This window comes from Puntigrus tetrazona, unplaced genomic scaffold (genome assembly GCF_018831695.1).
Source record: "Puntigrus tetrazona isolate hp1 unplaced genomic scaffold, ASM1883169v1 S000000001, whole genome shotgun sequence".
In the NCBI taxonomy this organism is placed as follows: Eukaryota; Metazoa; Chordata; class Actinopteri; order Cypriniformes; family Cyprinidae; genus Puntigrus; species Puntigrus tetrazona.
In genome coordinates, this window is record NW_025047681.1 from 3,565,076 (window position 1) to 3,589,120 (window position 24,045).

A 24,045-nucleotide genomic window follows, 5' to 3' on the forward strand; every position below is an offset into this window, starting at 1 on the left:
GGACATTTGCAGATCTGTGATCTATTTAGCATCCAAGTGTCGTTTAAATGCATAGGTGTGAACACTAGTGTGAATTTCAGCTCAATCGACCCTGTTTGTGTGCAAAACAGTGCTGCTGGATTAATTGAGGCTAAAATGGAGGTTTAAAATGGTGTGCAAGCCTTTTGGGCATCATTGCTACACTGTCACTGTTTTCTGTGTTTCTATACATAGGCCTTGTATCAGTTTCTCATTATGGACAACAGAGAGAAATTGATGCAGGAGAAGGAACCCAGCTGTGTGTGTCTCTGGGAGTAATAAATCAATGGACGTTTATCCTGAATTCAGTGATGAAGCAGTGGTTCCTGACCCAGGGTGAGTATAAAGACATGTAGAGGTGATCCAGTGAAACAAGAAGAGCCGAAAATACACGCTGAATGCTGTATGAAGAAAGAGCAGAGACATCTGGTTTGAAAACACAAATAATCTATTATATATATATATATATATATATATATATATATATATATATATATATATATATATTTTTTTTTTTTTTTTTTTTTTTTTTTTACATAGTAACAGTTAAAATATTTATTGTAAAACTTAAACTAAAAAATAAGATTAAAAAAACCTAAGGCTATTTGCCAGAAAATTTTAATATAAAATATTCTATAGTTTCTTATATATAAAAATATATAAATTATGCATACAGCGTAATTCACTTCAGATTTTAAAATATTACTCAGTTCTATAGCTCTGTACGAACTGATATTAACTCTTTCCCTGCAAGTGTTTTTAAAAAGCCACCGCCAGCATTTTCGATGATAAATTGGACGGTGTCCAGAATAGTTTCTGCTATGCATATGTGACCATATTATATGTCATAATAAAAAACCAAGCCTCTGATTTCAAATAGAAAAATATATATATTATATTTTTATGAAAATAAATCTGGACAAAAACAAAGATTTTTTTGAATTAAAGTAGTGCATTTTAAGCAAAATACATTCAGATATCATATTATTTTACCTGTAAATAATAATATAATTGAAACTGTAATCAGTAAACAGAAAAACAGATACCAAAAACATACATACATACACACACACACACACATACATTTAGGCTACAAACAGCTACATATGGGCCTATATATACACACACATACACTATTTATATACAGATCAAGCGCACACACATACCCATTCATATTGCCAGGTTATTAATCTATCCATGACATAACTACAAGAGTTATAACCTAATTGTGAGATATCTCGTCATTGGCAGGGAAAGAGTGTGTGTGTGGGCCCACCACACTCTCACAACTCACTCTAGAACAGGCCTAAATCACCGCTTGTGTACGTGGTGGCCATGGAAAAAGAAAAATGGCTTCTTCACTCTCTTAAACAACAAAATAAACTTAACAGCTCGTGTGAACAGACACACACTATTTACACTTCACAGTATTATAATGATACTCACACCCTTATTTTATTTCCCCACAAAGAAGGCGGGACTTAACAACACACAAATCAAAGAAAATATTTTATAAATTTTAAATTTTTAAATTTTAAAATTATATATTATATGTATATGTATGTCTGTATATATATATATATATATATGTATGTGTATATATATATATATGTGTATATCTATATATTTTGCAGTGGTTATAGAGATGATCAAACAGATCCAGATCACGGATGCTTCACAACCAGTAGATGGTGAACTACAGAGACTCAAAGACCAGCTCAAAACCAGCATGAAGAACAAGTATGAAAGATTATTTGAAGGATCAAAACTCCAGGAGAATGAAACCCTCCTGAACAGAATCTACACACAGCTCTACATCATAGAGGGAGAGAGTGAAGGAGTGAATGAAGAACATGAGGTTTTACAGATGGAGAAAAAAAACAGGACCCAACACTCACAAGACACTCCAATCTACTGCAATGATATATTTAAAGCCTCACCTGAACCAGGATCTGAGGAGAAATTACAAATCAAGGTTGTTCTTACTAAAGGCATCGCTGGAATCGGAAAAACCGTCTCTGTGCAGAAGTTCATTCTGGACTGGGCAGAGGAAAAGCCAATCAGGATGTAGATTTCATGTTTGTGCTTCCATTTCGAGAGATGAACTTGATCCGAGATCATCAGTACAGTCTTCACAGACTTCTGCTGGACTTTCATCCTGAACTTCAAGATATGGACCCAAAGATTTATGAGGAGTGTAAAGTTGTGTTCATCTTTGATGGTCTGGATGAAAGCAGAATCACACTGATGTTTTCAGATGCTCAGAAAGTTTGTGATGTGAATGAATCTTCATCAGTAGGGGTGTTGATTTCAAACCTTGTCAGAGGAGAGCTGCTTCCTTCTGCTCTTATCTGGATCACCTCCAGACCAGCAGCAGCCAATCAGATCCCTCCCGAGTACATCAACCGTCTGACAGAAATTCAGGGATTCACTGAGCCTCAGAAGGAGGAATATTTCAGGAAGAGAATCAGTGACCAGCATCAAGCCAGTAGAATCATCTCACACATCAGAAGAGCAAGAAGCCTCCACATCATGTGCCACATCCCCGTCTTCTGCTGGATCTCATCCACTGTGCTTCAGAAGCTCCTGGAAGAAGATCTGAGAGCAGAAATCCCTCAAACTCTGACTGAAATGTACATTTACTTTCTGCTGATTCAGATCAACATGAGGAACCAGAAGTATGAAGAAAGAGATCCAGAGAAGCTCCTGAAGTACAACAGAGAAGTGACTGTAAAACTTGCTGAAGTGGCTTTTAAACAGCTGATGAAGGGCAATGTGATGTTCTATGAAGAGGACCTGATTGAGAGTGGCATAGACATCACTGATGCCTCAGTGTATTCTGGGATTTGCAACGAGATCTTTAAGGAGGAGTCTGTGATTCATCAGAGGAAAGTCTACAGCTTCATTCATCTGAGTGTTCAAGAGTTTCTTGCTGCTTTCTATGTGTTTTACTGCTATTTAATAAGGAACACAAAGTCACTGTATGAATTCAGATTTTATGGATTTGATCAAGTCTCTATGGATGATCTACTAAAATCAGCAGTAGATAAAACTCTGAAGAGTAAGAATGGACACCTGGATTTGTTCCTGCGGTTTCTGCTAGGCGTATCATTGGAGTCCAATCAGAGACTCTTACAGGATCTACTGCCACACACAGAGAACAGCTCAGAGACCATCAAGAAAACCACAGAGTACATTAAAGAGAAGATCAAAGATCCTGGTAGTATTTATTATCTCTCTGCTAGTCAATCTATCAGTCTGTTCCTCTGTCTGCTGGAAGTGAAAGATCAGACTCTGTCCAGAGAGATTCAGGAGTTTGTGAAATCAGACAAACACTCAAGGGAGAGACTCTCTCCTGCTCACTGCTCAGCAATCTCCTACATGCTTCAGATGTCGGAGGAGACACTGGATGAGCTGGACCTCATGAAATTCAACACATCATATGAGGGGAGAAGAAGACTGATTCCAGCTGTTATCAACTGCAGAAAAGCTCTGTGAGTGTTTCATCATTAAGAAATGAAGAGTCATGTTTAATAAAGCATCTTTAAAATGTTTAATTTCATACATTAGAGATTTTCTTCTAAATAGCAAGCTTAGAGTTTTATGGGGTCATAACATTCAATTCAATTCAAGTTTATTTGTATAGCAGTCTTTACACTGCAAATGGTTGCACAGCAGCTTTACAGAAATTGTAAGTTTCTGCATTATATTTAGTTATAACATATGTGACTATCTCAAGTTGATGTTCATATGACAGCTAGCACATTCAACCAATAAACATTGGTTTTGGTCTTTTATCAGGAAGTCTATTCCGCCTTACCCAACTATCTTACATGTCTTTTATTGTATCATTGGTTTCAACTTTATTTTACGTTTTTCTAGTTTTTCTGGCTGTAATCTCACCGTACAGTGCTGTGAGAGTTTATCATCTGTTCTTCAATTCTCAAACTCTGTACTGAGAGAGCTGGATCTGAGTAACAATAACCTGAAGGACTCAAGAATTAAGCTGCTCACTGATGGACTGATGAGTCCAAACTGTCATCTGGAGAAACTGGGGTATTTTAAAATGATACAATATGTCATTTTCAGTCAGCTGGTCATAATGTTAATGTGTGTTTGTATATGATCTGACTGTTGATGGGTATGTTCTGCTCTCTTTCAGTCTTTCTCATTGTAACCTCATTTCTCAGTGTTGTAAGATTTTGTCATCATTTCTTCAATCCTCAAACTGTGTCCTAAAAGAACTAGATCTGAGTAAAAATGACCTGCAGGATTCAGGAGTAAAGCTGCTCTTTGATAGACTGAAGAGTCCAAACTGTCAGCTGCAGATACTGAGGTGTTAAGAACATACAAGAAATAATTTACAGTCAGCTGGTCATAATTTTGATGTGTGTCTGTAGATAATCTGACTGTTATTGTGTGTGTTCTCTTTTAGTCTTGCTGGCTGTAATTTCACTGCTCAGTGTTGTGAGAGTTTGTCATCAGCTCTTCAATTCTCAAACTCTGCCTTAAGAGAGCTGGATCTGAGTAACAATGACTTGCAGGATTCAGGAGTGAAGCTGCTCTCTGATGGACTGAAGAGTCTAAATTGTCAGCTGAAGATACTGAGGTCTGATTTTCACACTCATTTTATTGGTTTGGTAAAATAATTGGAAGTAAATTTCTTTGTATGGCTGTAATCAATAATCAATAATGTCTTAAAAGGTTAGTTAACCCAAATATGAAAATTAAGATATTTTTAAAGATATTTTGATGTAATCTGAGAGCTGTCTGACTTTGGATAGCAATACAACTGAAATGTCTCCAAATTCAGAAAGAAGTGCAAGGACATTAGTAAAATAATTTATGTGATATCAGTGGTTGAACTTGAATTTACTGAATTACTTTTTATTCATTATAAAGGGAGTGTTGTTTTATGATTTATAGGCAATATAATCCATTAACATTTAAATATTTTGTTTTGCTGCATTAGGTAAGACAACAGTTATTTACTCCAAACAGCTCACATGAGAAAACACATTATGTTTTGTTCAAATTATAGTGATTTGTGAATGTAGCTGCTTCAATAACAAATCATTTATTTCGAGCATTCATGTTGGGATGTTGCTAGGTGACATAACTATTTCATGACTTTCTATTTAAATGTATTGTCGGAGAGGAAAAACACCTCCTTATAACCTTACCGTGGTGTTGGTTCACCCTCAACCTATGAGCCTGCGCACACACTGATAATTAATTTAGGGCTGATACTTGAGTGAGTTACATTATTGCTGATGTTTAAAGTCCAGTGTGTTTTGATGTGGATAGAGAAATATGTAATTTAGATTCACAACTTTTGAGTGTGTTTGTATATGATGAGACGTTTCGATTCATCTGCAGGTTATCTGGCTGTATGGTGTCAGAAGAAGGCTGTGGCTATTTGTCTTCAGCTCTGAGATCAAACCCCTCACACCTGAAAGAGCTGGATCTGAGCTACAATCACCCAGGAGATTCAGGAGTCCAGCTTCTAAACCAGAAACTGCAGGATCCAAACCATACACTGCAAATACTCAAGTATGTAAAACACTAATACTGACATACTGAACATCTGTGTGAATGATGCAGATCTATATTATTGTGTTTATAGAGTGGATCATGGAGGAGAGATCAGGATGACACCAGGACTACAAAAGTGTAGGTCTACAAATGCACACACACACATACTTGTCCAGTGATTTTTTTCCATTGCTATAAAGGTTCCTCTCTTCTTGTGTTCAGATGCCTGCGATCTCACACTGGATCCAAACACGGCAAATACACAACTCATTCTGTCTAATGAGAACAGGAAGGTCACCCATGTGAAAGATCACATGGCGTCATATCCTGATCATCCAGAGAGATTTGATGATGTTCCTCAGGTCCTGTGTGTTAAGAGTCTGACTGGACGCTGTTACTGGGAGGCTGAATGGAGTGGAGATGATGCTGAAATATCAGTGACGTTTAAAGGAATCAACAGGAAAGGAAAGAGAGATGACTGTAAGTTCGGATCCACAGACAAATCCTGGAGTCTGTACTGTTCTGATAACAGATTCACGGTCTGGCACTGTAATAACTACACTGATATAGGCAACATCCATTCATCCTCTAATAGAGTAGGAGTGTATGTGGACATGTCAGCTGGCTTTCTGTCCTTCTACAGCGTCTCTGACACACGCACACTCACACACTTACACACATTCAACACCACATTCACTGAACCCTCTACGCTGGATTCAGGCTTGATTATGATTCATCAGTTTCTCTGTGTCAGATGAAATAACACACACCCATATTTGCCAGTCCTCTTTCTAATGTTCACATGCACACAGTTGAATCAGGCCTGACATGGTTACATTAGCATTAATTCATTTTCCATTGTCATCTATAAGTTATAAATCTAAATCGGGCACATATACTGTTCTAAATATTTAATTTTCACATTAATAAAGTTGCTTTGATATTAATATATTATTAATATATTAAACTGATCATCAAATGTAACTAAAGTATCATTTGATCTGTTTCCTGATAAACTTATGCGTCACCGATGTGAACTGATGACAATATGAGCAATCATGAATGTCATTGAACAGAATGAATCAGTCTCCTGATGGTGTGCTTTGTTTTTCTGTGTGGGATTTATGTTTTAAAGGATTTATGTTTTACAGGTTTTACTCAATAGAAGCACTGTGCCCAGGCCTCATAAAGGCTCTGTGTTTTTCCTTTTGATATTATGTGTATGTGCTGTGCAAAATGTCTTATCTACAGAAACAAGATATGGAGACTGCTGAGCTCATCTACTAGTCGAAAGAAACAACTGCACCTGGTTCTGTGAAGGACACCCTGAGTGGGAGGAAGACCCAAGCACAAGAATATAAATATTGTGTGAAATGTAGTGTGAGCATACAGGACTGCCCTGCCTGCCTTTAATGCTGTTTTTCTGTATCCTGAGCTCAGTCTCAATTATTCTGACTTTATTAAACTTAAGATTTTAAATTTAATAGTAAGTCTCATCATTGACAGACCTGAACCTGGGAGGAAACAAGGAAGATTTTCCCAACATCTGTCTGCACCTATTTAACTCTCAGTCCACTAAACGAATTCTGTAAACTCACGGTATCGCTGCTGAACAGTCAATCTCACTTTGTTTCCAATCCTTCAGGAGCTTCCATCTGCTGACTGTTTACGTGAAAATCTTCATCAGCATCTATTCTTCTGAAATGCTTGCTTTTCTGCTTTACAGCAGCCTCTGAGCCTCAGCTCTCACTAATAGAAGTCAATAACATTCACTTTACTGTCTGCTTACTTTGCTCTACAAAAATATGCATTAATATAGTGCTTTATGGAGCCTGTCCTCTAACATGGGGTCGTTTGTACAAGCACCTTATAAAAATTAAAATTTTTAGTGTCATGTTTGTATTGTTGTCATGAAATGACATATGGCTGTCATTACCAATCAACATGCTTTATTTATTGCAGCATGTGGACGTTTTACACCGTTCTCATGGTAATTTGTATGTTTTACTAGGTGTAGTTCATACGAATGAGTAACACCACTCCTAAATTCACCCCCTTACAGAAATCATAATTATAGTGCATATACAGTTTATGAAAATGTTTGTTCTCTAAGATAGTGTTTTCTATAATCATATGATTACTTATCATCAAATAAAAGAATTCCCTATCAACTGATCTACCAGAAACTGGAATCACACCACAAATAAAAGAGTACAAAACATTAACATGAAAATGCTCTGATGGATCATATTTGGGGATTTGGACAAATGACTTTTATGGGCATATTAGTTGGAGGACAGTTGTCTTTATGTCCTGTATTTTGAATGATTGTACCACCTGTACCCATGTGATGTCATCAGCAGCTGATTTCAGTAAATAATCTGAATCCCATTGTTATAGCCCTGGTGTCCGTGTCATTTAATATACATACAAACACATATAAAACATAACATGATGGCAGAAGTGGGATAGAAGAAACAAAAAGCACAACTGGAAAGATATCACTACAACAACTACCATCGGCTTTGTCTTTTTGGAGAAAATCTGAATTGGTGTAGTAAAGAACACCTCTTAAAGCGCAAGAAGAACCTTTGTACATTTGGTACAACCTTCAACCACCAACAGACCGATTCCTAAAGTTTTAGCCTGTGACCGCTATTAAACTTATTTAGGACCTCTGTACACAGCAGCATTGGGTGATTTAAAGAGAGATCACAAAGTTCCCTCCAAATCCTTTCAAACCATGTTCTTAAGCCTTACACTGATGCAGACTACAACACACACATCTTATACTTTTCAGAGAAATAAATATTGTTAACATTTTGTGTTGTGAGAGTTATACAGCATACAGGAGTGAAGCTGCTCTCTGATGGACTGAAGAGTCTAAATTGTCAGCTGAAGATACTGAGGTCTGATTTTCAAACTCACTTTTGATGGAGGTCATGGTTCTACCAGAGCATATCACACTGTCTGGCATCGTGCTTGATCTAATTCACAGACTTTTACTAAATATATAATTTACTAAATATTACGTTTAGCATTAGCCAGCAGGTAACATTCTCAGTGGAGTGCGCATCACTGAGTGGGGGAGAACTTCTTTAATTTACCGTTTGATGTTCTGATCGCGCACACTGAGTGGGGAGAACCCGCGGCGCTGTGTTTTGAAGAAAATTGAAACTCATTGAAATGTGTTCAGTGTGTATCAGTTTATTTTAAATATTGTTAAACAGGGTTATCTGAACAAAACCGTGATAATGTTGGTAATTGTGATAATGTTCACTTTAATTGCGATATGGTATTTTCATACCAATTTCATACCATACCAGGTTTATTTACAAATGTTGCCTTATAACATCAAAATAATGAACGAAAAACCATCTGTTTTGAAAATTAATACAAATGCAATACCAAAATAAAAAGAATTAGAAAAGTCAACTTTTAGTAACTTCTTTAAACCTTTTAGAAGAACTTTCAAAAACAACTGTATACTAAATAACTTTCGTAAAATGTATAACAGCCCAAGCATACTTACATACATATAGAATGCTGCACTAAATACATTTATAAGGTACACACATGCTATGTATTTTTCAGTTAAACCTGAATGACTTGATTAGTTGAATCCGGTGTGTTTAATTAGGGTTGCATCTAAACTCTGCAAGGCTCCGGCCCTACAGGAATTAAGTTTGGCATCCCTGGCTTAGGACATCCTGATTCATCCCATTGCAAGGGTTCTGCCAGTAGTGGGCACTTATGCAACATAATCAGTACATCTGAGTAAACAAGTCAGAGGGACGTTTGCAAGTGAAGCACATAAAAAAAATGGAATGGCCGTGGAGCGCCACTGTCCTGCAGTTTAGCTCCAAGCCTTCAAAACTCAACAGAGCAAGGCAATTACTAGGTGCGTTCAATTTGAAACGATTTGAGTGATCAGTGTATGACATCAAGTACCATGAGACTGATAAGAGAGCAAACAGATCCTTATGCTTTTGAAACACTCTCATGGTACTTTGATGTCATACGCTGATCGTTCTGTGCAGTGTCACCTCACGCTAATCCATTGAATTAAAATATAGTTACTGATTTGAAAATATACTGTGTAATTTTCTCATGTGTCTGTTACGGTTTGATATTTGAGTAAAAGTTTTTTCCACACTGTTGGCAGGGGAAGAGACTCTCTCCAGTGTGAACTCTCATGTGGACTTTAAGTCTTCCGTGTTGACTAAAACTTTCTCCACATTGAGAGCATGTATAGGATTCTTCTCTAGTGTGAACTTTCATATGGGCTTTAAGTCTTCCATGTAGATCAAAACTCTCTCCACACTGAGGGCATGTAAAAGGTTTTTCTCTAGCGTGAATTCTCATGTGCTTGTTAAGATTTCCTTTTTCTGTGAAACTTTTTTCACACTCATGGCACTCATAACGCTTTTCTCTAGTGTGAACTTTCATGTGTCTGTTACGGCTTTCCTTTTCGGTTGAAACTTTTCCACACTGTGGGCAGATAAAAGGACTCTCTCCTGTATGAATTGCCATATGGTCATTAAGGTTTGTTTTTCTATTGAAACTCTTTCCACACTGTTGGCAGGTGTAAGGCTTCTCTCCAGTGTGGACTCTCATGTGCCTGTTAAGGTCTCCTTTTTGAGTAAAGCTTTTTCCACACTGTAGGCAGGTAAAGGGCTTATCTCCAGTGTGACCTCTGATGTGCACTTTAAGATTTCCTTCATGAATAAAACTTTTTCCACACTGTTTGCAGATGTAAGGCTTGTCTCCAGTGTGACCTCTCATGTGCACCTTAAGGTTTCCATGTAGATCAAAACTCTTTCCACACTCAGAGCAGGCGTAAGGCTTCTCTCCAGTGTGAACTCTCATGCACTTTAAGGCTTTCTTTTTGAGTAAAACTTTTTCCACACTGTTGGCAGATGAAAGGCTTTTCTCCAGTGTGAATTCTCATGTGCCTGTAAAGGTTTCCGTCATGAGTGAAACTTTTTCCACATTGTTCGCAAGTGTAAGGCTTCTCTCCAGTGTGAATTCTCATATGGTCATTAAGGCTTCTTTTTCTATTGAAACTTCTTCCACACTGTTCGCATGTGTAAGGTTTCACTCCAGTGTGAATTCTCATGTGCCCTTTAAGGTTTCCTTCATGAGTGAAACTAACTCCACACTGTTTGCAGGTGTAAGGCTTCACTCCAGTGTGAATTCTCATGTGATCATTAAGGCTTCTTTTTCGGTAGAAACTTTTTCCACACTGTTGACAGGTGTAAGGCTTCTCTCCAGTGTGAACTCTCATATGCACTTTAAAGTTCACTTTATGTGCAAAGCTTTTTCCACACTGCTGGCAGATAAAAGGCTTCTCTCCAGTGTGAATTCTCATGTGCACTTTAAGGTTTCCTTCATGAGTGAAACTTTTTCCACACTGTTGACAGGTATAAGGCTTCTCTCCAGTGTGAATTTTCATGTGCCCTTTAAGGTTTCCATGTAGATCAAAACTCTTTCCACACTCAGGGCACGTGTAAGGCTTCTCTCCAGTGTGAACAGTGTGTTTCTTACAGTGTGTAAGGTCTCCATGTTCAATGAGACCGTTTTCACACTGAAGAGGGGGTGAAAAACTTTCAGTTTCGGTTCTACGAGTTGTACTCTGAGAGAAAGTATTTTTAGTCTGTGGTGAACAGAAAGATTCTTCAGTTTTAAAATCATGATCAGCTTCATGTTGTATTTTCTCTTCCGTTTCATTTGGTTTTGTGCTCTCCTCTTTCAGCAACAAGTCTGTAATGAAAAAAGACATGAAAGTTAGCCCAAATGAATAGCACAAGGAAACAGGCATCAAAACATTATTATGAAACAGATAGTTTTGGTCCTTGATTCAGATTGGATTGAAGCTTTTGTAAATTACTCCACAACTTTGTTTACCTGTTTCTTGCTTGGCAACCACTTTGACATCTACTCCAAAACATTTGTGGTTGCAACACTGTTTGTTAATACAAACCCAATAAGTCTTTGTAGTAATGCAAGGGTGCATGATTTGAGACAATACCTCTTCCAGTGTCCTGTGGGAGCCCCCTCAGTCTATCGGCGTAGACCGGGGCTCTACCACAAGAAGCCCATCTACTATCATTAGTACTATCCATTCACTAAGACTGGAACACTGGGGAATGTCCCATGTTCTAGTAAACAGGGACATGCAGAAGTCCAGCCTTTCTGTAGGAGGTCTCTGAAAGTATAGTCATATGGACAGTATTTAAGTGCATTTCTGCGTCAACATCTTGAACAGGAGCTTGTGAAGTGGTTCAAGACTCGCAGATCCAGGATCGGTTGTAACCCACTGCCTTTCTTGGGCACTATGAAGTAAGAGCTGTAAAACCCCGTCCTCATATCGGCTGGAGGGACCGGCTCTATAGCATCCTTCACCTGAAGGACCGCAATCTCCGCATGCAAGACAGGAACATCCGTAATGTACACTGATGTAAAGCAAACTCAGTTCAGTTCGACCAGGCTCACGCCGGTCAAACTGAATCGCATAGCCGAGTCAATTGGTCCAAAGGAGCCAGCGAGAAGCTTCAAGTAAGCATCCAGAGACCAAACTAATAGCTTGAGCAGAACCACCGACGTACCCGTGGTGGGGCAGTGAGGAAGAACGCAGGGACCCGGCTCAAGTATCTTGCAGCCGGTCCAAAGCGGGTTATAAGTGTGTGCGCAACTCTTCTGTTCCAGCTGAAGTGAGATGGATAGTCTGTTGATTCGTACTCCCAGCATGCCCACTGCTGCTCGCTTTCCCTAGAGGAGAGTGAGTGTGATATGGGACTGGCCCGTCCACAACCCCTCAACCTCTCTGGGCACCCAGATATAAAAAAAAAAAACAAACAAAAAAAAAACAAACTCTCCTCTGATGAGATTTTCGGATTCTCTGCCCAGCCCTGTGGTGTAATCACAATCTCCCAAAGAGCAGTTCCCTCCATCCCAAGGTCACATGTCTAAAGGCCGCTTGCATCTGTGTTTGCCACCAGGTTTGGTGGTGGCCTTGCTTGCCCTGCAGCCAGCTCTACGGCGCTGCCTAGATGGGAGGCTACTGCATTGTCTGCACAAGAGCGGGGCCGGCCTCTGCGACAAGCTGACTGAGACGCCGTTGACGGCAGGGTGAAGGCAGCAGTTGCACGCTGAGGCAAGATGGCATCTGTCTGATTCTGGGCAAAGTTCTCCACCGTGTCGCCAAAAAGGCCAGTTTGGGACAAAGTAGCATGCAAGAATCGTGTCTTATCAGTCGACCAGACAAACCAACCTGATCAAATTAAATAAACTATACCTAATTTGTTGCAGTAAAGCGCAAATGCAGATGTTGCGCATGCACATTTAGATTAAAACACCGAAGGCGGGAAGTCGACTAGGCGCGATGGAGACTCAACGGTAGCAATTAATGAAGAACTGACGAGGAGATTATACAAGGTAAGATATTTTCTACATTCATAACGGATGCAGACTTAAACATCAACTATTTTTATGATTTGATTCTTTGATGTAATCGATATTGATTCACTGTCACTGCACTTTTTGTTAACGTTAGATATTTTCCACCCTTGCTAGCATGTAACGTTACTATCGTTTGAGTATGTGTATCATTTTTTCATTTAACTTTAAGCAGATTACGCTTGCATGTTTTGTTTTGTTTTTTATCTGGACTCACGGTCACTTTACAAATAGAACATGTAACGTTAAAGGATTTCGGCTAAAAACAAATCTTCATCAATTATCTGCAACTTGAATCATTTTAAGATTACTATTCATCCTATCACTTAAAAAGAATAGATTAGCCACCATAACATCTTTTTGCTTTTCTATAAATATGCTTTACAAATATGATTTGACGCTAACATGTACAAGTTTGAGGATATGTCATGCTAAAGTCTTTTCATGTAAAGTTGTGATTTTATTAAAAACTCAAATTATATGTCATCTTCACTATTTCAGAGACCTCTTCATTGTGACTTTCCACATGTCTCCAGTTTGGGGCACTCATTTCATTATAGTAAGATTTGTTTTATTTAACTAAATATAGTGTGTTCATACACACAAGTGTACTTGTTCACTTACTTGGTAAAAGTGTTAATGTTCTCACCTTTTTTTTTTTTTTTCTTTTTACATATGTGGTCCTTGTTGTTTTAACAAATATTTAGGAGGAGAAGGGACCATTTACATTTTTGTGTTTTGTGTTATAGATCAGGAGAAAGCACATTGTTTATCATATTACAGTGTTACCTTGAAAATGTGAAATGAATGTCTGATGTTTAAGTATGGTTCCTTGCTGATCCCTGTAAAAATGTTAAGTAAAACTAAAAACATAACCATTGGAAGACTGTGTTTGAAGGATTCTTTAAACTTTAGAAAACAGTTGGCTTTATTTGTCAAGCACTGCAGTATGTCTTCTATTTTTTGGTCAGATTGAATGTTACTTTTGATTGATGGAGCGATTACAATAAATGTTTGAAAATGCAGTTTGTTTTGACTATTTAATACAAGAAAATATAAGGTGACTATATGAAGCAAGTAACAATAACTTATTGAAAATAAATAAAGTTTATGTATTAAACAAGCATAAATCCCAGTTCATCAGTTATCATAAAATGTATTTAATTCATTTACATTAACTGAACATGAACGGGTGAAGCTTAAACAAACGTAAATTTTTGCATTAAATTTATGTGATTTAATTGGATGGAAATTTGACATCCAATTGAATTACACAAGTTTTAACTTTTGGTGTTAAATATTTTTTGAGTGTACTCCGATCAGAGCACGTCACAAGTGCCTACAGGCTCAGGAGGGGAGCAATGGCTTGCCTCCCCAAGTGGTAACGGTATTTGGACACAACTGCATCGCAAAACGAACCTCACCAAAACAGTTTCTGGGTGAAAGGTACCGACATGTCCAGGCTCGCCAGCCAGGCAATTAGCCACTATTTCTAGATCCGTATCAGTACGGTCGAACACCTGGTAGATGCCGAGCCAACCGGATCTTCATCTCCAGAAATGTCTTCACCTTCCGATGCAGCGATTGACTTGTGATCATCAGGAGGAGCCCCAGAGGATACAGCTGATACCCCACATGAGGGTCCAGACTGCCCCTTTGGCAGCAGAGCTCAAACCATCTGTGCCACAACCCAAAATGGAGCCCACCTGCCTGCAGCCAGGATGAGAACCAAGACCTAAAGCTCCATTCCCTTTCAAGGTGACAGAACCTGCCCATCACTCCGAGATGACCACCTCTCCGCAAGGAGAAGACTCATCCTCAAGCGCCACCTCAGCGTGCTTAGTGCCCAGGCACATGAGGAAGAGATTGTGACCATCAGCAGGTAACAACCGCATCCAGAAACACACGGGTGTACGTCGTCTGAAGCAAGAGCCACGCTGTCTTCCAAGACGTGTTGAGTTTGCCAGGCGTAACGTTGTCTTTAGAAAGACGCGCACATGTGAACACTCTTTCAGGAAGAAAAGCTCTTCTAGTGCTGAGGCAAACAGGATATAGCCACTTGCACACAGCAGAGGGGTCGTGACCTCCGCCGTCCCGCCGGTCACTCCTGAAGTAGAGTAGAGCCGAACGCGTCACAAACAGTTGAGAACGAGAATACGTGTGCAGAAGTATATTGGATCTGTGCAGATTTTAAAGCAAGTAATAATCCTTCTGTCCTCTCGGTGCTTAATATAATCACTCACCTGCCCAATGAAAGACTTCTGCAGTTTTAAATAAAAACAAAGCATGTTTAATTATCACAATGACGACTATGCTGTTTTATTTTTATTTTACATTCAATAAATTAGTCAACATTACATTTCTTTAGGCTTTTAAATTAGTCTAAAAGCATTCAGCATCCCCCGCACAAAAAATATGGCAATTGTTTTGCTATATTTAAATTACTAATATAACGTCTTGGTCACACTCATAATCATGTAAAATCATGATTACAATATTGACCAAAATAATCATGATCATGAATTTTGCCATAATCGAGCAGCCATAGTAAACTACGTTATACAAAGACATGAAAGTGAGTAATTAATAAGTTTTAATTTTGGAGTGACCTAAACATTTATCATAAACTTTTCATTTAAACAATTTTTGAAGAACTGTAACTTTTAATAATAATAATAAAAAAAAACACCAAATAAATGCAAATTAAGTCAATGGGCCTTTTGGACACTTTTAGTCCAAAGTAATGATTTTGGAAAAGCACATTTAAAATATAATACTCTAAAAATATATATATAATGCTATTTCTGTACAGCTTGGCCTTTTAATAATCATGAAATGAGAAAGAAAACCGACCTATTTGTTCCTCAGTGTCTTCTTCTTTGATTCTGAACGTTTCTTCAATCTTCACATCTTCAGTCTCTTCTTTAATAAACTCCATTTCTGCTGAGACTGTCCTGTTTAAGAAGAGAATCAGTCCAAACTAAATCACTGTGTTTGTCTCTAGTTAGTAGTTTCTGACTGAAGTCGTGTTTATGATGAACTCATTCATGAATGGACGAGCTTTACTGAATAACCCGCGTATAATCCCTACAACGTTACAGTCAACACTAATGAATGAACTTTACATGGTTTGTTAAAACTGACTACATGGGCTGTAGTGTGAAGTAAACGCTGTTAATGCTTAAAAACACAAACCTTTCTTCAGCCGAAAAGAACGGCGCGGACTTTTGACGTCACATCGCCGTACCAAAATAAAAGCCCCGTTGACAAGTACATGAAACACACTGCAACGAAAAGTCGAGATCATTTATTACAGTTTCTACATAACCAGAAAAGCTACATTTTAACTATTTATTTTTCTTTCTTCCTTTATGTCCCTTCTTCAGCTCCTCTACTTTTTTTATTGAGGTATATCTGCATCAGACAAGCCCTGTAGCATGCATACTGTTTAGGCAATTCTTTCCTTTCAATGCATAATAAATTAAATATAAGAAGGCTACATGCTTTAAACACTTATGTCATTTTGACATTAAATGTTATAGTACGTTGGATGCTAACAAAAGGACATTTTATCCTAAAATCAGCTATTGCTAAACAACATGCTACTGCCTAATGATCACAGAGAAAGATTTTTAACCTGCTTATTACCCATATTTTCAAAAATTACCAGTTTACATTAGAATAAAAAAAAAAAAAGATAAAATTTATTAGAATTTTATGCTTTACTAGATCAGTTAAATATTATAATATATATTAGAATGGAATTTTTATTTTTACTGAAGCTTACTCAGGGACATGGCAGTAACTTTTTAAGATTAGCATTCAGAAACAAGTATTAACCCATTTTTACCCAAAATATACCACATTATGTCATTGCACTTGAATACTATGGATGACTCACTTATGCATAAAAGCCCCTGAGCCTGAAGTCAAAGACTGGAGCATTATTAAAATCAGAGGCAGATCCATTGCAGAAATCATCTTGCTACGATTGCTCAAAAGTTTCTCTGCATTCCTGCTACAAGTATTCCTTCAGAGAGGGTATTCACCTGTTTAATCAATTTATTGCAGCATGAAAAGTCTAATAATGTATAGTGATGAATGAATGATTGCCTCAAATTATTATACAAAATGGATCTAGACTCAAGATAAGTTGAAATAATAAGTTGAATCATGAATGACTGAAGCAGATGACGGGATAGAAGGCGAGTATGAGATCTGAAAGTTCCTTTGACTGGAGATAGCGGAGACTTGACTTGAATGTTTTTTTTCCGAACAGGATCGCTGTAACTTGGAACTGTTCGTGGAGAACTGGAGTACACACCACAGAGGAATACTGAGACTGGAAACATAAGAATCTGGAAGACAAGACAAGTTTTCAAGGTAAGTAGAAAATTGCTTTAGCTCGAATGAGCATCTGGAAAGGTCCACTTCGTGTATAAATGAGACAGGACACTGAGAAGACTTGATGAGGAGATGATGAACTTTGGGTGCAGCTGATGGTGCAGCAGTAGAAGTTCACCAGGATGGCTGGGGACGGCTGGTTCTTCTTTAGGGTTCTCAAGAACAGGAGATGGTGAGCCTTCTTGACCAGGCTGTAGATGTTGCTGGTCCAGGACAGTTGCTGGTCCTCTGGAACTTGAAGTAGGAGACAGACTATCCCATTAATGTGGATGGAATCATGTGTGCCTCTTCTCTTCTTCCTAATGAGCTCCTTAGCCGTGGTGGTGTTAAGGAGCAGATTATTGTCTGTGCACCAAGTGGTTGAGCGTGATGGTAGTAGAGCAGATGTGGCCTGACGTAACATGCTCAGGTCTGTTGGTCAGAAAGTCCATAACCCAGTTGCAGAGTGAGGTGATAATGTCCAGTCAATTAATTTGGAGGGTATGACAGTATTAAATCTGGTTTCGTGAGATTATGTATTTAAATTATTCAAGATTATTTCCAAACGCTATCATAGTGTTATTGTTTTAATAAATGTCTGACAAAACACTTTGTGTTGTTCATCATATTTATTCATATAAAAGCAACAAAATGAAATTATATCACGTTTATCAGCAGCACAGCATGTGAGTGAGAAAGGCAATATCTATCTTTGATCTCGTAGGTATCTGTTCTACTTCTAAAGGTCAGAACTTTCCATCTTGACAGTGTATAAAGAAGGATTAGAAAAGTCAACTTTTAACAACTTTATTTTTTAAACCTTTTAAAGTCACTTTCCCAATCATAATGAATTCTCTGCAGTGTCATGCAACAGTGAAATACCACTACACCTTATATCAGGTGGGGCAATTTGCCTGGGGGTTCATTTGGAAGTATATCGCGTTTAATTTATTCATAACCCATGCAACTCTATAATAAATATTTTTTAACATTTGTAACAGCCCAAACATACAGAATGCTGTACTAAACTAATTCTTAAGGTGAACAATGTAAACAGTAAACCAACTCTATAGTGAATAGTAAGTGATCAAGGGCTTAGGACATTCATCCCATAGCAAGGGTTCTGCCAGTAGTGGGCAATTATGCTACATAATCAGTGACGTATATCGGAGTAAACAAGTCGGAGGGACATTTGAGAATGAAGCACAAAAATCACAGATCACAGAAACACAGCCCTGGGAGCGCCACTGTCCTTCAGAGTTTAGCTCCAATCCTTATTAAACCCAACAGAACAAGGCAACTACTAGGTGTGTTCAATTTGAAGCGATCACTGATCAACAAATCCTTATGCTTTTGAAACACTTTCACCGTACTTTGATGTCATACAAAGATCGTTCTGCGCAGTGTCACATCATGCTGAACCACTGAATTAAAAACTGCTACTGAACCAATACTGATTTTAAAATATACAGTGTAATTTTCTCATGTGCCTGTTTCGGTTTGATTTTTGAGTAAGACTTTTTCCACACTGTTGGCAGGGGAAGAAACTCTCTGAGTGTGAATTCTCAAGTGTTTGTTAAGACTTCCTTTTTCGTTGAAACTTTTTCCACACTGAAGGCACACATAATGCTTCTCTCCAGAGTGAATTCTCATGTGTCTGTCAAGGCTTTCTTTTCTAGTGAAACGTTTTCCACACTGTTGGCAGATAAAAGGACTCTCTCCTGTATGAATCATCATGTGGTCATTAAGGTTTCTTTGTCTATTGAAACTCTTTCCACACTCAGAGCAGGCGTAAGGCTTCTCTCCAGTGTGAACTCTCATGTGCACTTTAAGGCTTTCTTTTTGAGTAAAACTTTTTCCACACTGTTGGCAAATAAAAGTTTTTTCTCCAGTGTGAGTTCTCATGTGCCTGTAAAGGTTTCCTTCATGAGTGAAACTTTTTCCACACTGTTGACAAGTGCAAGGCTTCTCTCCTTCATGTGCACTTTAAGGTTTCCAGTGTGAAACACTTTCCACACTGTTGGCAGGCTTCTCCAGTGTGAATTCTCATGTGCCTGGTAAGGTCTACTTTTGACTAAAACTTTCCACACTGTTGGCAGGTGAAAGGTTTGTCTCCAGTGTGAATCCTCATGTGCCTGTTGAGGTTTCCTTCATGAGTAAAACCTTTTCCACACTGTTGGCAAGTGCAAGGCTTCTCTCCAGTGTGAATTCTCATGTGCACTTTAAGGTATCCATATTCTTTGACACTCTTTCCACACTCTGGGCAGGTGTAAGGCTTCTCTCCAGTGTGACCTCTCATGTGCACTTTAAGGTCTCCGTGTTGTTTGAAACTCTTTCCACACTGTTGGCAGGTGTAAGGCTTCTCTCCAGTGTGAACTCTCATGTGCCGGTTAAGGTCTCCTTTTTGGTTGAATCTTTTTCCACACTGATGGCACATGTAACGCTTTTCTCCAGTGTGAACAGGGTGTTTCTTACAATGTGTAATGTTTATGTGTTCATTGAGACTTTCACACTGGAGAGGGATCAAAAAATGTCCAGTTCCTGTTCTATCAGTTGTTTTCTGTGAGAAAGTTTCTTTAGTCTGTAGCCAACTGAGAGATTCTTTTCCAGTTATAAAAACATGGTGAGTTTCATATTTTACTTTCTCTTCTGTTTCATTCGGCACTGTGCTCTCCTCTTTCAGCGGGAGCTCTATAATTAAAAAAAGACAAATGAAAGTTAGCCCAGATTAACAGCACAAAGAAACAGTCATCAAAACATTATTATGAAAACAAATAGTATGCTACAGTGGGGTTGCCACATCACCTATTTGGCAATATTTCAGGTTTACACAAGACTAAAAGGTAAGTCCACTGATTAGAGCCCTGCACGGGCCTCATATTTAGGCTTAGTCCAGCGCTGGCCTAAGATGCTCAGGAGGCTTCAGGAGTCATCGTTGTCCCTGAGGCTTGTCGTCAAGCTATTGAAGATCGGTCCAACAGATACTGATGTTGGGGGTAACTGAACCATGGTCCAGCCCAATTGTGATGGTCCCGAAACCTGATGGCACACTCCGCTTCGGTAACGACTTCTGTTGCCTCAAAGTATCTGAATTCGACAGATACCCCATGCCTCGGGTGGACGTGCTGTTGGATCGACTGGGAAGGGCCCGGTACATCTCGAACCTGGAGCGTCTGCTGAGGGTGCCTTCGGAGCTCTGTAGGGCTGGACTTACCTCCAACCCCTGCAAATGCCATTTTGCGCTCTCGAAAGTGAAGTACCTGGGTTTCCAGGTAAGTAGGGGCCTCGTATGGCCCCAGGAGAAGACAGTGGAAGCAGTCTGGAAGGCCCCAAGGTCCCCTCCACCCCGGCACAAGCTTTCTTGGGGTAGGCAGGGTATTTTCGCTGTTTTATGCCCAACTTCTCCTCTTTAGCTGACAGATCTGACCAGGAAGGGGCAACCAGAGAAAGTGCCGTGGGCACTTTATCTGCAGAGGAGGCCTTCCAGAAGATAAAGGCGGAACTTACCTCGGAAATCGGTACTCCGAGCCACGGATTTCAGCTGCCCCTTCCTGCTGTAGATGAATGCCTCCGATACAGGACTGGGTGCTCGGGCCAAAGATACCAATGCCAGGGTCACCCGATGGTTGCTTGCGCTCCAGGACTTCAACTTTCTTCAACAGATGGTCTCTCTCGGATCTGGGCAGCTTTTGCAGGTGTATCAGGGGTCACTCCCCACCCACCCCCTATTTCTCCCCTTCTCATGTGATTACAAGACCAGGAGGACACTTAGTTTGTGACCGATAAGCTCCACGGAGCACAGCACACACCCACTATAGAGAGATAGCACCCAAAGCACAGTTTGGACTTTTGCACTTTTATTTTTTTTGTAAAATAAAACCACCCTTCCGGGGCTTTTATTTTTGAGCTCTCCTTGTTGTGTGATTCTTCACCCGGTGACAACGGCTGCACTAAAACAGCTCAAGCATATAACAATGTATAAATGTTGAACCTGCGCAACAAGAATAAATGTGCAATATGATGGTCTGTGTAAAGTAGAAGTTAAAGTGTGCTCTGTTGAACATAGAGACACCAGCGCTATCACTTGCATTTTTAGCCTATATTCCGTCTGTTTTTTCCACATCGCAGAAATCATAAGGCCCTACCCATTCTTATTAAAGCCCAATATCACATACAAATCAGTAAAATCACGTAACATGACTTTCATAAAATGGGACAGGCTGAATTTATTAATGTTATTTCATGTTGTTTTTTTTTTTGATTGGGAAAGAGAATGTGTGAATGCGCTCAGAGACGGAGCAGAAAGTGAAGCTAAAGTGAGTTTAGATTAAGACAAAGTATTAGAAAATGTGGTGGTTTGTGATTATTCATGTAAAGCAGTCAGTGTCTTAAATTAACAAAGTTAATAAGTGTGTAACAGTATACTGGATCTGTGCAGCTTTTATATTTTAATTTTCTGACTCACTAGGTGCGTTTACAGGTGGAAATGCTCCATATTAATACCTCATTCAGAATAAAAATGTTCAAATCTAATTAAATTGTAATTACTTCGAGAGGGGTGGGATAAACCTTTCAATAAACCGAACAGAATTAACATTCTGCCTGGTAAACGCTTTAAACCGAACACTCGATCAGAATCATTTCAACTGTTAGATTACGTCTCATGTAAACAGTCCACCAAAATCAGAATCATTTCAACTGTAACGGAAGCGGAATAAAAAACAAAGCATGTTTGATTATTTCAGTGAACATCACATTCAAGTATCCATTACATTCCTTTAGGATGTAAGAATATTTTATTTAGAATCAGTAAAAACAAACAAAAGTAATGAGTACAGTAAGAACATTTCTCAAGTATGTTACACCCTTGGATACGCTCCAGAAACACTATGCTTTATGTGTACAGCCAGGCAAATGAGAAAGAAAACAAACCTGTTTGTTCCTCAGTGTCTTCTTTGATTCTGAACGTTTCTTCAATCTTCACATCTTCAGTCTCTTCTTTAATCAACTTCATCTTTATAATAGAGTCCAAACACTGAAGTTTATGATAAACTGATTCATGAGTGGATGAGCTTTACTGAATAACCTGCATATAATCAAAAGATAAAGTGTTACAGTGTTAAAATGAATGTTAATTCATTAACTTTACATCGCTTGTAAAAACTATTAAACAGAGTGAACAGTTTGCGTTGTGAAGTAAACACTGTAAATGTTTTTTTTTAAATACTAACCTCAGCCTAATCACAACAGATGCAGAGGAAAGCGCAGACTAATGACATCATAACATCATACCAAAATAAAAGTCCCACACACACAAATTGTAAATGGCAAAGTCAAGATCATTTATCACAGTTTCTACCTAATTAGCAAAGCTAAGATCTAACATTTTTTATGTCTTTTCTCCACCTCTCCTTTTTGTTATTGCCTTCTTTTAGGGTCTGCATCAAGACAAGTCCTGATTTTCTGCAGCAGACAACAGCACCATTTCCTGACATGCATACTATTGGGGCAACTCTTTATTTTAAATGCAGAACACATTAATTATAAGTACATGCTTTAAACAACTTGTGCAATTTTTACATCAAACGTTACAGTACAGTGGACAGTAACAGGGGGGACATTTTATCCTATAATCAGCTATTGCTACTCATGAGATAAACAACGTGCTACTGCCTAATGATCACAGAGGAAGATTTTTTTGCCTGTTTTTTAAAGATATTTTCAGAATTACATTACTAAAAAAATCAGTTTACAATAGAAATGAGCATAACAGAGTGGACATGTTATGCTTTACCACATCAGTGAACCATTATAAAAGACTGGAAAAATTAAAATTGGTGAATTAAAAATTGTTAACTACTCTGTATTGGACAAAGATTGTCACCAAAAAGAGAATTTTATAATTTAGAATTTTTTTATTTATTTTGTTATTAGAGAAACATTCAAAAGCTATGTTCAGGGGCAGTAAGAGGAGGGACATTCATTTACGTCATCTTTTCAAGACTTTATGAGGAGAGTGAAGAACTGAGTGAAGTGGAGGAACCCAAAAAGACATGTTTATAGGAAAGAAAAGCCAAAAAATCTTCACCCGCACTCAGTGTGGAAAGAGTTTCACATACAAACAAGGTCTTAATCGTCACATGTACATACATGTGATCAGTGAGAGAAGAGCTTCACAAGAAAAGATCCATACACACAGTCTAGAAAGAGTTTCCCCCAAAAGACGAGTCTTCAGGTTCACGTGAGAAGACGTTCACATGTGATCAGTGCTGGAAGAACTTCACACAGAAGGAAGCACATGATGACCCACGCTGGGGAGAAGCCATGCTCGTGAGTTTCAGACGATCATCACGCCTTAAAGAACACCTTAAGACCCACAGTGGAGAGAAGCCATGCTCGTGGGATCAATGTGGAAAAGCATCTAAATTTGTGTTCTGAAGAAGAACAAATGTCTTACTGGTTTGGAACGATGATTAATGACAAAAATTAATTTTGGGGTCAACTAACCCTTTAAATCATCCCCAGCTGTCTTTTCTGAGAATTATTCTAAAACTGCGCTTGTTTTGAGGTTATAGTGGTTTTTCAAAAGTTCCACCACTGCTCCGAAGCTTTTATCTCTTGGTTTATCTGAGCTGAGCAAATATCTCAAAA

The 24,045-nt window shown here is 38.6% G+C and overlaps 2 protein-coding genes across 2 annotated transcripts; one reads left to right on the forward strand and one right to left on the reverse strand.

Annotated features, from left to right (window-relative positions):
• Positions 1-1,663: 1,663 nt before the first annotated feature.
• Positions 1,664-6,778, forward strand: LOC122331519 (NACHT, LRR and PYD domains-containing protein 12-like). Its single transcript, XM_043229003.1, is given in 9 exon segments — positions 1,664-2,063; positions 2,066-3,512; positions 3,901-4,074; positions 4,181-4,354; positions 4,454-4,627; positions 5,398-5,571; positions 5,645-5,691; positions 5,776-6,255; positions 6,258-6,778. Coding segments are annotated over 9 exon segments (3,129 nt in total). The 3' UTR covers positions 6,317-6,778.
• Positions 6,779-8,960: 2,182 nt separating this feature from the next.
• LOC122331641 (zinc finger protein 721-like) lies at positions 8,961-22,669 on the reverse strand. The gene is given in 9 exon segments (XM_043229158.1): positions 8,961-10,414; positions 10,416-11,316; positions 15,865-15,965; positions 16,207-16,235; positions 17,477-17,826; positions 18,879-19,381; positions 19,383-20,085; positions 22,327-22,480; positions 22,626-22,669. Coding segments are annotated over 8 exon segments (3,411 nt in total). The 5' UTR covers positions 22,409-22,480; positions 22,626-22,669; the 3' UTR covers positions 8,961-9,672.
• Positions 22,670-24,045: the final 1,376 nt, after the last annotated feature.